Source organism: Boleophthalmus pectinirostris, unplaced genomic scaffold, assembly GCF_026225935.1.
Source record: "Boleophthalmus pectinirostris isolate CB_2022bp ecotype Guang Dong unplaced genomic scaffold, ASM2622593v1 HiC_scaffold_7, whole genome shotgun sequence".
Classification (NCBI taxonomy): Eukaryota; Metazoa; Chordata; class Actinopteri; order Gobiiformes; family Gobiidae; genus Boleophthalmus; species Boleophthalmus pectinirostris.
In genome coordinates, this window is record NW_026571473.1 from 9,907,250 (window position 1) to 9,924,955 (window position 17,706).

At 38.0% G+C, this 17,706-nt stretch overlaps 1 protein-coding gene across 1 annotated transcript in view; it reads right to left on the reverse strand.

Moving 5' to 3' along the window:
- The window catches only part of raver2 (ribonucleoprotein, PTB-binding 2), a 249,941-nt gene that overhangs the window by 190,577 nt on the left and 41,658 nt on the right, over positions 1-17,706 (reverse strand). The window contains 1 exon segment of the mRNA XM_055164999.1: positions 2,448-2,514. Coding sequence (XP_055020974.1) covers positions 2,448-2,514 — 67 coding nt within the window.

Consider the following 17,706-nt stretch of genomic DNA (forward strand, 5'->3'; position numbering starts at 1 on the left):
CCTCGTCCACGTGGAGTGATGAGTGTGTCTGTGAGTGTGTTTCGCTGTGCGGTCGCTGTCTGCTCCGTGTGTGTTTGTGTGCGCTGCAGGTGGTGCGACTTTGTAGTTTACTGAAGTCGTGCTGGGACACCCGAGTGGATTCGTATATAGGGCTTGCGGGATGCGTGGTCATTTTTTGATGGGGTTGTGGCAGACATGTCCAAACTATGGCCCGTGGGCCAAATGCAGCCCTCAGACAAATTTTTCTTGGCTCCCACGCTTCCAGGTGACTTGGCACAAATTACCTTGCTTCAATTAAAAATTTACTTTTTATTGCAATTTTTTTTGAAAATCTACTTTGATGAAGCTGGTTTTAAGTATCTTATCATGAATAAAGACTGATGGCTCATTTTAATGTGTTAAACATGCACATATTTCAATTATTCACTGTATTGAGCATCAGTCTACGGGCCTTGATTGGCCCTCTGCTTTGTCTATGTTTAGAAATGTGGCCCTTGATGGAAAAAGTTTGGACACCCCTGGGTTAAAGGCTTAAGAGCGCGCCTAATAGCCCGGAAAATACAGTACTCAGACATGTGTGAATGAAACTAAATACAACTCCAGTTATGATTAACAACATTCCAACATGGCTTAAAGCCCACAAGAGAAGCAGTTTTGATTATTTTCCCTAAATTATATCATTTGAATTCAGCACAAACTCATCCACAAATCTGATTTACTACAAAGAGAGAGAGCGGTGTATAGTAGAGCATGCACGGGACCCGCGGGACCCGATGCAAAACAGTGCGGTGTGGGATGCATTTTCAAAGCTTATTGCGGGTGCAGGCGGGTGCAGGCAGGAGGGGGACTGCACAATGCAACCTAAATATGAGTGTAAAGTTAAATATACAAATGATGAATGTATGCCTATCATACATCATTTGTGCTGGATATTTTATTTGGCATTATTAAAAACATTTTAAGCAGACTAAACTCACGGATGTGGTCTAATCTTGCGCACATTTTAGACAATTCCTTTCCACTTCTCCGTGTTTGATAGAGCTTAAGAAAGTGAACGTCCCCATCTTGCGAGATTTGCGGGCGGAAGCGGGACAAAATATCACAGATGTAGGTGGGAACGGGAATGAAAATTACCATTTTTTGCAAGTACTGAAAATTCTGACCCGCACAAACCTCTACTGTATAATCACCATTTGTGCAGTTTGTTCAAGTAAGTACTCCAGTTTTAAACAATATACACCTTAATACTGTTGCTTACTATTCAGACTTAAAGGTTTTTTATTATGCAACATCAGCTGTTACTTCATCAAAAACATATCTGGAGTTGGGCTTTGTTTTTATTCACACATTTGAGGAGCATTTTAATATTTGTGTGTCTACATCATTGTTTCCCAAAGACTGGGTTGTAAGACTTTTTTTTGGGTCGCCTTGTCACAATCTGCATGTAGGTCCACAATATACAGTTCAACAGACTATTTTGTTCTAATATTGCTGGTTCAATTGAATGTTGAAAAGAAAAATAAATGGGCTACATTTAATTAATCTCCAAATAGGCAATTTATGGATCCTTTTATTGCTGCTTCATTGTTTAAAACCTGAGTTATACTAATTGACAATAAAATATTCTCATTTATGATCAACAATAGTCAAATCCACTTTTACTTTTGTGGTTTACAAATAATGTGTTGGGTTGCAAAGGTTTGTGACTTTTAAAATATGGGTCACCAGAAAAAAAAAGGAAAACACTGGTCTACATCTCCAAAGCTCAAAATGCTCTGTTGTGATATCATGAAAAGGTAATTTTCAAGCTACTTTTTACTTTTTGTTCAGTACAGACTGGCAATTCCAGGTCTGAAATTATCCAAATGATTCTAGCGAAGGTGTATGAAGTTTAAAAACACAGTGGAGCAGTTCCTGTAATACCACATAACATCACAAGGCAGAACAGAGTGTTTTTTACTTAAGAGAAGAACTATAAAATGTGCAGAACGTGTGTTAAGCATGTGTGAATGAAACAAAACACAACTGCGGGTCTGTTTGTGAAGGAAACAACATTACAGCATAGATGAGAAAACAGCATAATAAAGGCCTTTAAGGTGTATATTTCCGGCTATTTCCTTCAATCACACTGATTCATATAAACATAAGTGGTGGAAAATGTACAAAATGTTTTCCACTGTGCAAGGTTTTATAACAACCTGAAAAGTGTTCATAATGGCCTCCTTTATCAATAGCGAGGATATTGAAATGTAAAATGGATTTCTTTATAAGTGTAACTCGCTACAATCAAAGCAAAACAGTATCCACTGCCTCGCTCCCTTTATTCAATTTATTTCTGAACAATAAAAGTGAAAATTGACATGACTGAAAGGCTGTGTGGCGTGTTCCAATACTACTGTTTACAAGAGGAGCTGTGTATGCGCTGTAGTAGTACTGAGGAGTAGTACCTGTGCCTTTGTTGCGGTCCACAAAGCAGTACTTCAGCTCGTACTCCTTCAGGATTTCATGGACTTCCTGCAAGAGACCAAATGAAGAAAATATATTAGTGACAAGTCATATTAGAAAACCAGACTGTCGTTTTTGCCAACTAACGACACACAAGGCAGTTAGAGCCATATTGGATCTATCAAACAGCTTTTCGATCATTTTTCACAGACTAATCTAAGAAAAGAATCACCAAAAACTGATAGAACGATAATTTGGTTCATGCATGTTTCTATTTTGTTAACATTAGCAACATAAATAAAAAGTTCTGTGATGCTGTATTTGGACTGACAGTGGATGTTTACATGGCCAAGTCAAAATTAAGAACTAGAATAATAATCATATGTGACCAAATTTTTAAATGTGATTTTTGGTGTGTGCTTACATCATACATGTATGTATGTATCATTTGTTTATTCGTTTTTCAAAATAAAACCAAAAATAAGAAAATGAAAAAACAACTTTTTTTTTTTCATTATTTGTCTCCAAAAATATAACAATTAGTTTTTTCAGTTTTTTATTGTGTGTTTAAATGAATAATGGGGAAAAAAAAGTTTCCGTGACTCAAACTGCAATGCCAGAGGGATTTGCGCCGCATACAGATTGAACCTGGACTGAACCAGGTCTAAACCAGGACTAAACCAGGACTAAATCAGGACTAAACCAGGTCTAAACCAGGACTAAAACAGGACTAAAACAGGACTAAAACAGGACTGATCCCAGAACTGCACCAGGAGGACTAAACCAAGACTGAACTAAGACTAAAACAGGACTAAAACAGCATTAAACACCAGGATTAAACCAGGTATAAACCAGGACTATATCAGGACTGAGCCAGTTCTAAACCAGGTCTAAGCCAGGATTAATTTTGGACTAGTCCTGTTTTAGTCTTAGTTCAGTCTTGGTTTAGTCTTCCTGGTGCAGTTCTGGGATCAGTCCTGGTTTAGACCGTATGCGGCGCAAAAGTCCAGCATCACAGTTTAAGTCACAGAAATGGGAAACGGCTGTTATCCGTTGTTTCCATTATTCTTTTAAACACAAAATCGAAAACTGAAAAAACGAATCACTATCTGTTTTTTCATTCTGGTTTGAGGACAAATAATGAAGAAAACAGTTTCTTTCTTTCATTTTCTTATTGTATTTTTGGTTTTATTTTGAAAAACAAATGAACAAATGATACACGGATTATGACAGACCGTATAAAGACTTGGACTAAGTGAGTGTTATGCCACCCACAGCGTTTGGCTCCAGTCAAATGAGGCTCACTGACGCTTTCAATTATAGGGCAGCCAGTTCCATATTAGAAATAGAAATGTATTTACGGACAAAACAGTGAAATAAAAACACAAGGATCATGTAGAACAGTTTAACACGAACATTTTCCAGATGTTTGGTGCGCATGAACCTTAAATATAGCTAGTGACTCAGGAAAAAGAGCTCTAATTATATAACAGGAGAGATGTTGGTTGAAATCTCACTTTATACAGCCATTAATCCTGCAAGAAGACATCTAACTTGTATGTATGAAGCACAATCTCAGCATCATTGTGTGTGTAGTGGCTGTTGTGAAGTAAGATACAGATTGATAGCTTCCCTCTGGCTAACTGTAAATCTCTAGTGAGTATAATAGGAAAAGCAATAAAATGCATTAAAAAGTACTTTGAGTATCATGAAATATGGTGTATAAATCAAAAGGCATTACTATATTATTATCAAATTAGACAATGCACTAAGGAATTCACTCTTCTATGTTACGATTTAACACATAATAGGGATGGGCATTCGATAAAATTTTCTTAATCAATCGTCGGGAGAATTAACGATCGATTATCAATTAATCATTAACATTTTTTATATTAAAATTTATCATCATTATTATTACTATCTGCACTACTAATCTGCATAACTAAATTCAACTTTACGACATATAAACCGTAACCACTCTAGAGCCACATCAGCCCGTTTGACATTATAATGTGTTTAATGCAGCTTTGTGCAACTCTCACAGAAACGAAAACTTAAAACCACATGGCTCATTAGCATAAATTAAGAGAAGAAAAAAACAGCTCTTGTGCGCTGATGCGACACGACTCAGTGGAATACAGGTTAGTGTGACCATATTACGTACCATATTTTATTACGTAAGGGGGGTGGGAGGTGGGGACTCGTCATCGACATTGAACGACTCTCACCTGGCAAAACTTTTGAATGTTTTCGGTGTCCCGGTGATCTTTTTCCCCACTAGACACCGAAACATATGTGCTGCTTTGTACACTGTGCACATGGTCTTCCACTTGTCCCGAACGCAACGGAAAGCATGGAATTTCTTGTACAAGTCATCGTTAAATACGCACTTGCGCTTCGACATGTTGCAGGCTGCAGGCGTCTCGCTCCTGAGTGCAGAGAGCTACATGTACAGACCCCTGTTTAGTCACCCTACGCTACGCACAGTAACCTACAGTCGGTTTGTCGATTAAAATGAGCGTAATCGATGAAATTCTTAATGATCAATTATCAATTCATCGACTAATCATGCCCATCCCTAACACATATAGAAGCATTTTGATGTAATTACAAGTGTCACAAACATTTTTAGTTAAGCAATGGTTACGATTTTATTATAATAATTTGTAAATGTGATAATTTAATATCTTCAACTGTCAAGAAACAAACAGCTGTATTCATATTATAGACGAACACTATTGCTTTACAGACTTTGCAGCATCTCGGTTGCCAAATCCTGAACAGTGTGTGGAAAAAATCAGCATGTTATCTCACGAAATAAACACATTTTTACTTATCCGCAATTATACCAGACATTTCTCTTTCTCGTCTTCATCGTCAAAATGAAGCATTTAATGAGCATCTTCCAGAATGCGGTAATTTGTCTGAGATGGGTAATTATGTTTTTAAAAAGGGTATTTTCAGATGAAAGGGCTCATGTCTCCCATCAGGTTCATTATCACAGCAGCCCAGCTCACGGCACTTAAGTCCATACGAGGAGGAACACTCTGCAACTCACAATGACATCTATTAAGAAAGGACTCCTGCAAATGAGGCCTGTAAAGATAGAACTGTTGCAGCAAATTGCATTATCGGAATTTAAAGCTGCTCTATGTCACTTTTCTGGTGGAGAGTTCGTCCCGTTTCTTTCCATGTTGATGTTATTACTCTGTCTGGAGTGTTCTTCTATAGCAGGGGTCTCCAAACTGTAGCTTGGGAGCCACCAGCAGCTCTCCAAAGGATTTATGAATTACGTATTATTCTAATTAACTCGAATTTGATTAATTACCACTGTAAATATGTTAAATTTCAGCTTTGCACACTAATAAATGGATAATGGTTTTGTGTTTTAAAGGCATCTCACTGTAAAACATCTAAGGCTTGCTCCCTTATATCCACTAAATTTCTTGCCATCGCTAAAACGAGTAGCTCTCCGGCATTTTCGTTTTCTAAAGGTAACTCACCGGATGCAAAAGGTTGGAGATCCGTGTTTTATAGTATGACGTTAAATTAGGGCTGAACGGTTTTAAGAAAAAATTGAGTTGCGATTTTTCTGGCAGATGTTGCGATTTCGATTTCATCCAAGATTCTTTTCAAATCAAGTTTCAGTGCACATGAACACTAAAACTTACATCATACCAGAGTCCTGCACCGATGCTGGACCGTAACTATGCGTCAAAACGATGCAGACAGCAGGGGAAGCGACGCAGACAATGCTGTGGTTGTGACTGGCCCTCTATATCACCGCTCGACATGCATTTCCTGTTCTCCGTATTCCTTTCTTTCAGTATACATTAATTAATAGTGTGTTTAAAGCAGCTTTGCGCACATTTGTTTACGTTTCACAGAAAGGAAACTTAAAACCACATGGCTAATTTGCATAAAGTATAAGCGCTGAAAAAATAGCTCGCTCCATGTATTGTTGATGCAGTCAGGTTTTGTCAGACTAAAGGACACGACTCAGTGGAATATGAGCGTTCTTTCTGTGACAGAGGATGTGCTGATGATGGTGAGTCTGTTCTGTGCTTCTGTCGTGTTGGAGATGGTTCAAACTTTACACAAACGGCAGGTTTAAATCCTCGCCTCCTCACACTGTGGCAGTGAATTACTTTGTGGCGCATACACCTTGACGCACATCCATAAATTGGGCTTGAGGAACACAGCAAAAATTGCGGCTTTGAGGCTCTTAAAATCGTGTTGTCTGAGATTGTGATTTTCGGTCCAAAATGATCGTAACCAAGGTCGTTCAACTCTATATTAAATGTATCTATCTTCACAGAGACAAGCAAATGGTCCCATCAGACTACGTTACCAGTCAGATCTGTGTAGAGGCCCGCTCACAGTAAGAATATATGTTTTCAAGATATATGTTTTTTTTTTACATTAAGAACACGTGTATGAATTATTGAATAAATGCAAGATAGATATGCTTAATGCTATACAGTGGAACATTCCTGTCAAAGCATAAATATCTCTATGGAGACAACAGGTGGCCGACCCTACACCAGAAAGGCAAGGCAAGTTTGTTTGCATAGTACAATTCATATACAAAGGGCTTTACAAAATAAGAAAGGCATTAAAATCGCAATACAAACAAATCAAAACATAAATAAAAAGTTAAATATTGTACCTTTAAAATAATAGGGTGATTTTTATAACAGCGTACGTGCATGTTATAACAATGCCATGCACTTTACAGACGTCACACGGGTGGGAGGAGCTCGCCCCTTCTCAGGAAGTAAATGCGGAAATGAAAAATTTTTGGGCCCATGCGCCAATGAGCACAGGCCATTGAAAACAATACAGCACCAACTTGGATTCATCTTCCAGATTTTATTATAGTTCTATGAGTCCGGCTCTTTTCAAAGATGCGGTTCTTTTTGTTTGGCTCCTGAAGAAGAACCGGCTCCTACAACTATATTTTAAAGTACTGTGTTCTGAAGCAGCAGCGTGCAGACAAAGCAAAGGGAACTGCACAGGTCATGGTCCATTTCATTCTTGAAGATTTTTTGATAATCATTTAAAAAGTAAACATATTTTTTTTTATTTTCTCTGTATTTAAAAGAAACATTTACAGTAAATATTTCACATTTCTGCAGTGTGGGTAGCATCCTGAATACTGTCTTTATATTGCATTGTATTAGAGATTTGAATACAATCGTATCACAACTGCAAAAGTGGATTTAAATAAAAGTGTTGAGCTTCAGAGGAGAAATCGCAACGCAGACTTTCTCACACTCTTTAAACGTGCTAAAAGCGTTAGCTGCGTTGGCTCTGCACAGTTACATAACCACTGACACCAAATGACAGAACACACTGGATTTGTGGGAATGAGATCAGCAGCAAAGGATATGATTCAGCCCCTGAAATGTCAACACCAGTCCATCATTTTAACGTTCCAGACAAGCATTTGGTGGGGTTGAAGAGGAGCAGAAAGAGAGGCTGAGGTGGCTGATGTTACTCCTGCTGAGAAGGAAATAGAATGATGCCAAAAACTGTCAATATGCGTACACGAGAAATGCATAAAGCTCTACTTGAACACTTGAGTCCAAAGAAGTACTGCAAAAAAGTGACACACTGTTCTCTTATCCTGTTTCCAGTTTAAAAAAAACGTAAAATAAGGTTGTGAAAGAGCTTGTAGTAAATTCAAATCAGATAATTTGAAGAAAATTACTTAAATTTCCCCTTCATATATCCAAAATCAGCAGTTAATCAGCCATATGTTTCTTTGGATTCAAAACAATCAGTTCTAGCATCGGCAAAAACGTATCATCTGATCTCTGTTTCATGCTATTTAGTCCAAATCCCAATCTATTAAGTCCTGGGGCAAGAAACCTAACCTGCCTCTGTGAAAAAAAAAATGATGTGAAGATGCAGTAAAATGCATAAAAAGTTCTTTGAGTGGTGAGGAAGAGGAGGACAAAGAGAGCCTGAGGTGGCTGATGTTACTGCTGCGATGGAAATAGAATAAATAGCCACGTCTCATTTCTCTTTCCTTGCTTCTCCTTGATTCCCCTCCTCAAGCCTCCATTTTTTAGCTGTCAGTCAAATGTGTCATATTAAGTAGTGTTCCAAAGAAAACCACGAAAGGAAGGAGTAAAATCAAGGGAGGCTTCAGGAGTAGACGGGAAAGGAAGGAAGTGACAAGATGTAGGAAGTATAAACTAGCGATGGGCAGTACAGGTCTTTTCAAAGATTTGGTTCTTTTTGTTTGGCTCCCAATGAAGAACTGGCTCTTCAAAAATCATTCTGAGTGTTTTATTTACAAGTAGACATTTTGTGCTGTTATATATAACTCTTTTTTATTTCATTGCGTTACCTATTTTGCTCTGTAGTTTTTGTAAATTTAGAGCAGTTGAAGAATCAGGTTTCAATACCAAATGTCTTAATGGTCTTGGGGCTTCTTATCTTTCAGAACTGCTTTTACCCTACGAACCCTCGCTGACCCTGCGCTCCTCTGGCAGCAGGCTCCTGGTCATTCCCAAACTCAGGACACACACTCACAGAGAGGCGTCTTTCTAGTACTATGGCCCCCGTTTATGGAACTGCCTGCCGGAGGAGCTGAGGGTCAAAGAGAATGTTCATGTTTTAAGAGCAGGCTCAAGACCCACCTGTTTAGCTTAGCTTTTGATTGAAATCCAGAGCGCCCCATACACGAATCCACTCGGGTGTCTCAGCACGACTTCAGTAAACTACAAAGCCGCACCACCCGCAGCACACGCAGAAACGCATGGATCAGACAACGACCGCGCAGCAAAACACACCCTGAGCCACACTCATCACTCTATGCCGACAAGGAACGAAACGGAGGAATGAACCGAAAAAGCGAGTACAATGTACCAATCTGAGTCACAACTGACCAGTTGAGTCATCGTGACCGATCCAGCGATCCCAGCAGTCCCAGACAGCACCCTCCCTATCCGCCACAACTGAACAAAGCCAAGAGTCACCATGAACGCACCAAACACAGTGCAACTGACCCATCGAACCGTTGTGTTTCGCTTAAGGTCCAGTGTGGTTTATTTGTGAAAAAAGTTCGAAAATACACCATTTATTGACAGTGCGTCTTATAATCCAGAGCGCCTAATCGTCCGTAAAATACGGTATACATATTTTATTATATTTATGTATTTTAGGCATATTATTAGCCTGAACTCATATTCCTTTATTATTTTTAGTTTCCTCTGTAGGAGTCCTCTGCACCAGGAGTGGAGGTCGACTGTAGCTGACGGGTCTGTCCCGTGGGCTCCAGGTGGAGGGTTGGTGCTTGGGCCTCATCTCTCCCCTGGACCCTGTGGTGGTTCCTGGCGGCGGCGGACGACTCTCTGCTGCTGATGTAGACGGCTCCTCTGATGGTGCTTTCTCAACTGGTTCACCTGTGTTCAGCCTCACATTTTACTATGTGTAGTCAAGGGTTGGGAAGGTTACTTTTAAAATATATTCCCCTACAGATTACATTTCCCAAAATGTAGTTTGTAACGTAGTCCATTAAATTACTCAAGGTGAGTAACATAATCTGAATACTTTGGATTACTTGATATTGTCATGCTTTTTAAAACTACATGAATGTAGCATGTTACAGGTCACTATAGGACAGTAGTGCAGATATCATGAGCCTATGCAGGTTGTTTTCACCAGTGCCAGTAAGGCAATTTTATATTTGTTATTTCTTTTTTTTATATCTCACGTTGGGAGTCAGCGTACTACCCGCGATCCATGCCCACCACACGCCCGTCCCTCTCTCCTTTAAATATAAAGTGATGTCTGAAAGGAAATGTGGGATTGTTTTTAATCACTGTAAAGCTCTTTGTTTTGCTTTGTTTTCCATTTTTCTTCACATTTTTTTAAATTTATATATGAAAAGCGCTTTATAAATACAGTTTGATTGATTGATTGATTTAATGGACGTAATTCTGTTTGAATTTTTTTATTCCATAAAAATTTGATACACATAACTTAAAGGTACACTATGTAAGTCTCTAGTAGGATCTGCTACTAGGGATGTAGCGATATCCAAATCTCTCGGTACGATATTCGCACGATATGCATCTCAAGGTATGATATTTATTGCAATATTTTAGAAAGGCTGATATAATTGAAATATAATTATAGATGAGACACTTTTTTGCTTTTAAAATACCCTGACAAGATTTTGGTGTGAGTTATTACTGTCATAATCCCAAGAATTCAAGTAAAAAAAACATATTTCTTCACATTGTCTGCGCTGAAATAAATCATGGGATATGTAGTTCCAGATGTTTTTCAGGTATTGCTACTATAAAAAAATAAATGCATTTAAGCAAAGGAGCTTGTAATTTGATATATTGTGACCACAGTCCACAGTATTATTGTTGAGGATACGATTTCACGATATTTTGGTTATTGTTACATCCCTATCTGCTACCATAAGATGTTATTGCTTTGCCTGGAACGTTCCTTGAAATCTTGCAGTTAATAAATGACAGGTGTATTTATTCCTAAGAAAGATGCCTTGAACCACATGCATTCAGTGGGGTCACCGTTTCACAAATCTGACCTGTAACTTGGCCTAGTGGAGTCACCTGCTTGTTTCCATGGAGATAAACAGTCATACTATGGAACAAATCATGGAACAAAATTGCACCCAGGCTTTATGTGAAATTATTTATTGCTATGACAAAGTTGTGATAGACTATACTGCACAACCCTAATTTAAATTGTCCCCTTTTTGCACCCGCAGCATTAAATTGATTCAGCAAAGTTTAAACAAAAGCTAAAAATAAGCACTTTATAATCTGCTGGCCAGTTTATCAGCATTTTTAAACAGGGAGAGACTGTTTTCCTCCAATTACTGTACGCCTTGTGCCTTGTGTTTTATTCTTGGCCTGTTCACACTTAATCATCTATTTTAAAGAGTGAAAAGGAGAACGTATCATTGTGCGAACTCCCTTTTAAAAGTCGGTGTCGCTTAAAGGTGCACTGTGTAACTTTTCTCATAAAGGGTCTGTCAGAAGCTACTATTACTTTGCCTGACTTGTGTTTATTCAATGACAGGTGTTTTTATTTCTCAAAACTTGTGAGCAGGTCCACTTCTCTACAGATCTGACCTGTACGTTGGCCCGGTGATATGGCCTGCTTGTCTCCATGGAGATAGTTACATTAAATGCCATACTGACGATAATTTCAGGGAGAAAAAAGTACATGGAGTCAAAGTAGCGGACTCTCAACCAGAAAAGATACACAGTGCACCTTTAAGGAAGACATCAGCCTTTTTCTAGTATTTACTAATAAACTATCACATACATAGATCCTGTTTTTGTATTTGTTTTGTTTTTATTTTTAGTTTCTTTGAGTATTTTTAAGATTTTGTTGCATAATTATACAAAAAAGCAAACAATTACACAGCATTTGGACAGAGTAGGAACAGAAATAATACAATGTTTTCATTCCATTATTAACAAATAGACAAAAAATAAATGTATAATCAAAATACAGCAAACCCATTTCTCCCAATATCTTTTACATTTCTGCTTTTACAAGGGGTTCATTGTAAACATGAGTATTGATTTCAAAAGTCTAAAAAAAAACCCTCAAAATTGCAAAGCCAATTCTCAGCTGGTGGCATAGCAGCATTTCACTGTAATAAGCAACAGATTTTCAGTGTTTCAGGCTACGTGACAATTTTGAATTTCATGGGCAAACGTCACCTTTTTAAATAAATCACAAGTAGGTACAGAGCTGTGGGCAGGGATAGGGGGTAAGTGAAAACAGGCATTTTCTGAGCACTCAAATGCAGGACAATACGGGATTACTCAAAAACATGCATGGACCATTTGAATCATTTAAACTGTCTTATTCCTGACATATTTTAGTAGAATTCACATTTGATACGTTGCTCACATTTTGTTATTTTCTTTTAAAGTGTGCTTATATAATATTTGAATGTAAAATAATAATCATAATAATATTACAAACTAAAAATATAAACTTTGGCTATTACAGTAATCTTTATGACAACTAGCATGCTAACAGCACACTAGCATTCTCATTTGATACATTGCTCACAGTTTTGCTATTTTGTTTTAAAGTGTGCTTATATATTTGAATGTAAAAAAAATGTAAATAACATTGCGAACTAAAAATAAAAGGTAATGTTATGAGAAAAAACATAGACTTTGGTTATTACAGTAATGCTTACGACCACTAGCATGCTAACAGAGCACCGGCATTCTCATTTGCTCACGTTTTGCTATTTTAAATGTGCTTATATAATAACAGCATTATGAACTAAAATATAAGGTAAAGAAATGGGAAAAAACATAGCAGAATTTCTACTGTTACTCGGGGTGTAACAATGCACAAAAATCACGGTTCGGTATGTACCTCGGTTCGGTTCATTTTCAGTACAGTATGGGGAAGAGAATGAGAACTTCACACATGAATTACTTGAGATGGGTGCGTTGGAGAGGGAGCAGCCCAAGAACGTAAAAAAAAAAAATCCCTCACACCGTCATACAGTATGGGAACAAAATGCAAAACCATTCCGTGCAAGCGAAAGGCGCCAGGACGCAACAACTGTAGTTGGCGAGGATTCACGAGCTTCGGAGGGGGAGTTCAGGTGGGGGGGCAATTGTTGTCAAGCCAGCCGCCCTAACTATAAAGCGCTGCGGGAAACACTGCCACCCCAAACACGGACGAATTCCCTCGTGAATATTAAAGAGCCGAGCCTTCCGTGTAGCTGCACATGAAGTAGCGGAATGTAAACACAAAAACAAATTGCACAAACTCACTCATGCACAGCCTTGCACCGAACGTCCCGTACTGAAACGGTTCGGCACGAATACATGTGCCATTACACCCCTAAATGTTACCACAATAATCCTCACAACAACTAGCATGCTAACATCACACCAGCATTCTCATTTGATACACTGCTCACATTTTATTTTGTTTTAATCTGAATGCAAGAAAAATAACATTACGAACTAAAAATATAAGGCAACGGTATGGGAAAAAAACACAGACTTTGGTTATTACAGTAATGCTCAAGGCAACTAGCATGCTAACAGTGCAGCAGCATTTTCGTTTGATATATTGCTCATGTTTTTTGTTGTTGTTTTTTTTGGTTTAAAGTGTACTTATATCATATTTGAATGTAAAAATATAATTACGAACTACAATATAAGGTAATAAAGCAGGGAAAAAACATAGTAGTCTTTTCTCATCACACGACTAGCATGCTAACAGCGCACCAGCATTACGCCCTGGCTCGCAAACGATAAAAACAACAGTGATTTTGCGTAATCTGTCCCCCTTTTAAAGAAAACAGCCACAAGGAGCTAACTGAAGCAGCTAGTGACTAATGTGTGGATCTTTTAAACTATTCCCAGTGATATCTGTCATAGCGGCACCAGCCCACTCACGAACACAGCGAGCGGCTTCCATATAAAGTCTATGCACACTGCCCACACAAAGGGTCAACTCACTCACCCGCAGAAATCACTGGAAAGAGCCACTGATGTCGGAACATGGATTAAAACACGGACTATAACACCGTCTATCTGAAGCCGACTGCAAAAAAAGACCGGTCTGCGTCACAAACAAACAGGTGGGTACAACAGCTAAATATACCTTTCAAGTGGGAGTACTGTTAATTCTGAATATCATTACTCAAGTAGAAGTACACAGTAGTCGTCTCGCAAACGGCCCAAGTAAGAAATGTAAGAAATAAAGTCATACTCCCGAACGTTTTCCATGGAGATAGCTACGTTTTTGCCGTACTGTGGAAGATTATCGCCAAAGGAATGCGCATTTCCATGGTAACGAGCAAGAGGAGGCCTTACTCCAGGGTAAATAAGAGTCAGGTTTGTGGAGATGCAAGCCAGATCATAATAATAATTTCTATATTTTATTATTAATGCAAAACCACAAAGGAAACCAAAATTATTACCGTATTTTTCGGACAATAAGTTGCACTTTTTTCATGGTTTGGGTGTTTCCTCTGCCTTATACTTCAATGTATGACTTATATATGAAAATGTTCACACTAACAGCTGCGAGGTGGTGCTCTAGGCTTGTGTGTCAGTATCTGCTGCTCCTGTTACTCCTGTACCACTGTCACTATGCAACTTTACTGCGCATGTCTCCTGCAGAAAAAGCTGTTGTCCTGCTGCAACTAGTGAAATATGCAGTCAAAAATGGTAATCGAGCAGCAGAAAGAAAGTTTGGAGTGAGTGAGAAACTTGTGAGGAACTGACGGAAAGCGGGGATGGACAACACAGCTTCACGGCAACCGGACGGTAAGCCATGCAACTTTCCTGGAAGTCATTGGATGAATCGATAACACCTGAACTTGAGTGACAACCGTAACTATCCTGTCGGGATTGAGAAAGGCTGGAATAATTCCAACTGGAACTGATGCTGATTCTGACAACAGCTACGCAAAAGAGGAAGCAGCGCGTTGTTTACTTTCAGAGGTTGCGGAATTGTTGCTCATAAGTGACACCGAGGATGAAGAATTCAATGGATTTAGTGATTTGGAGTGAGATCGAGCCTGTTGTTCTCTGTTCTGTTGTTACTTTAACTTGCCTTTGATGAAATGTTGGTTCTTGGTCTCTGATTTTATAAAATAAATTTCCCCCAAGAACTGCGACTTAAATAAGTTTCTTTCTTCTTCATTACGAATTTTTTGGCTGGTGCAACTTACACTCTGGAGCGACTTAAGTACCGTATTTTTCGGACTATAAGTTTGTTTTTTGGCTAAGACGTTACATACTGTGTTTTTAAAGTTCTACTTAAGTAAGGTAACCAAGTACAATTAAGTAAGTAAAAGTACACATTTTTAGGTATCTGTACTTTACCTAAGTACATTTTGCAGTGAATACTATTTACTTTTGTGGTACTACATTTGAGAGCAATTGGTACTTTCTACTTTCTCCTCTATATTTTTGTGAATTGGACTGAAAAGCACAGATTTCATTATGGTATGAGGCCACGCTGAGGGGTTATTTTTGAGTGACATGCTGTCTCAGAGTTTTGGGTTCAAGTCTGGGGCATTAAGCAAACAAAATATAAATACAAATGGCAAGAAAATATAATGAAGTCGATCTGAATTTCTTCAGCAGGACAAAAAATCAGCACAATTCATTATTAATGATGTTTCACATAGTTCTCAAAATATGTGGGAAAATCATTGTCTTTTAAGTACAATACTTTTACTTCAGTGCATTTGTTCATGTGGTACTTTTACTTTAGTATATTTTCACTCCTGTATCTGTTCTTACATTTAAGCCACAAAATTTAGTGTTTTGTCCATAACTAAGTAAAAGTCTGCACGTAATTTTGAAGTAACTGGAATCGCACAACTAAATAATACAAAACAATCTCATATTGTTCACAAAAATGAGAAATTACACATGTAATATTTTCAACAAAGCTTTTGTCACTTGTAGACTTACTCACAGTGGGATGAGCAACCCCATTTTTTACTCCTACTTAAGTAATAAAGTTCATTGTCCTGCAGTAAAAGTACACCACCGGTCAAAAGTTTAAAAACACCACACTTTTTACCACCAGTTTTTTACTGTTTACTGTTGACTGTTGACCAAAACGTGTTCTAAACTTTTGATTCATGAAAATGTTCACCTTTGGCAGATATAACAGCTGAACACACTCATGGCTCGTTCTTTTTACAATAGAAATCAAATATTCTTCAGAAAGTTCTTCCCAAGTCTTTTGCAGAAGTTCCCATAAATGTGTGGCACTTGTAGGTTGTTTTATTCTTCTGTCCAGTTCATCCCAAACCAGCTCCATGGAGTTTAAGTCTGGACACTGTGCTGGACACTGTTTTCAAGCTCACCATCTTGTTCTTTTTTCCTGAGGTAGTCTTGGCAGAGCTTGGACTTGTGTTTTGTATCTTTTATATTTTTTTAACCTCTGTCTGTTCACTTCTTAACTTTGTACCATTTCAAGTTATTGATTGGATTTGCACAAATTGAATTGCAGTAAATAACTGGAAAAATGAGGGTGTTCTAAAACTTTTAGTGTAGTGTATGTCTGAAAACTATTCCAAATAGTACAATTTCATTAAAAATTTACTCCAAAAATTTGTGGAAAGATAGGTGGGGTGTGGGAGTTGTTATTTATTTTGGTCTGTTGCTTGTTTTTGTTACTTTAAAGGTGCATTGCGTAACTTTTTTGGTAGAAGGTCCACCACTTGCTTGACTCCATGTTTGTTATTATTTTTTTGTGGAATGTTCTACAGTATTTAATTGAACTTAATCTTCATGGAGACAAGCAGGTCACATCACCAGGCCAAGTTACAGGTCAGATCTGTGGAGAAGCGGGCCCGATTATGGTAATAAAGCATGTTTTTGCGGCAGTTTTGAGAAAAATAAATAAATAAATAAATCCCGCAATTAAATAAGTACACGATTTACTTTTTAATCCCATACTGTGTAACATCCCAGGCAAAGCAATAATATCACCATAGAGACAAGCAAAAAAAAAAAAAGTTTAAAAAAATAAATATGCTTGACCAAATGAACATCTACATATCTCCAGAAATAAAGTTTTATTTTGAACAGTAAAATCCATTTTAGCCGACGGCAAATGTTTGTTTCTCCAAATATGCAAATTACAGGACTACTTTCCCAACAGCCATTTCTTTTTATAGTCTCACGATTTACCAGTGGAACAGACAATGCTGCAATTAATATTATATTCCAGTCTGTTTCATGGCATTTGTCTCGAACACAGACTACATCCAATCGCACTAGGACAAGGCTCCTCTGTTCTTGTGAATTCCCAGAACACTTTTTAGCACTATTCTAATTACCATTGGGTTTAAGAGCTGCACAACAGCCTTCACCACAGCCCCTGGGCCCAGTAACGGGCTTATAGTGTGGCACATGCCTCAAGCACAAAGCTCAAAGTTTCAGCAAATAGTCAAATTAGATCAATAAAACAGAACATCAGTAGAATCAAGTTTCAAGTCGGTTAGTTTTGTCTGGTATGTTGGTGAGTGGAGATGGTTTGTAGTAGTAGGTAAAGCCTGATTTTCAAACTGTGAAAGGAGGAAGTAGGTATAGAGGCGGGAGAGATTTAAAATGTGATAATATTAAAAGATGAATCACAGTCTAATCGAAATCGCAATCGCAAAGGCTGGAATTTTGGAGGTACAATCATTTTCTCCAAAAAACAAAATCCTCTGCATCAAAGGTGCATTGTGTAACTTTTCTG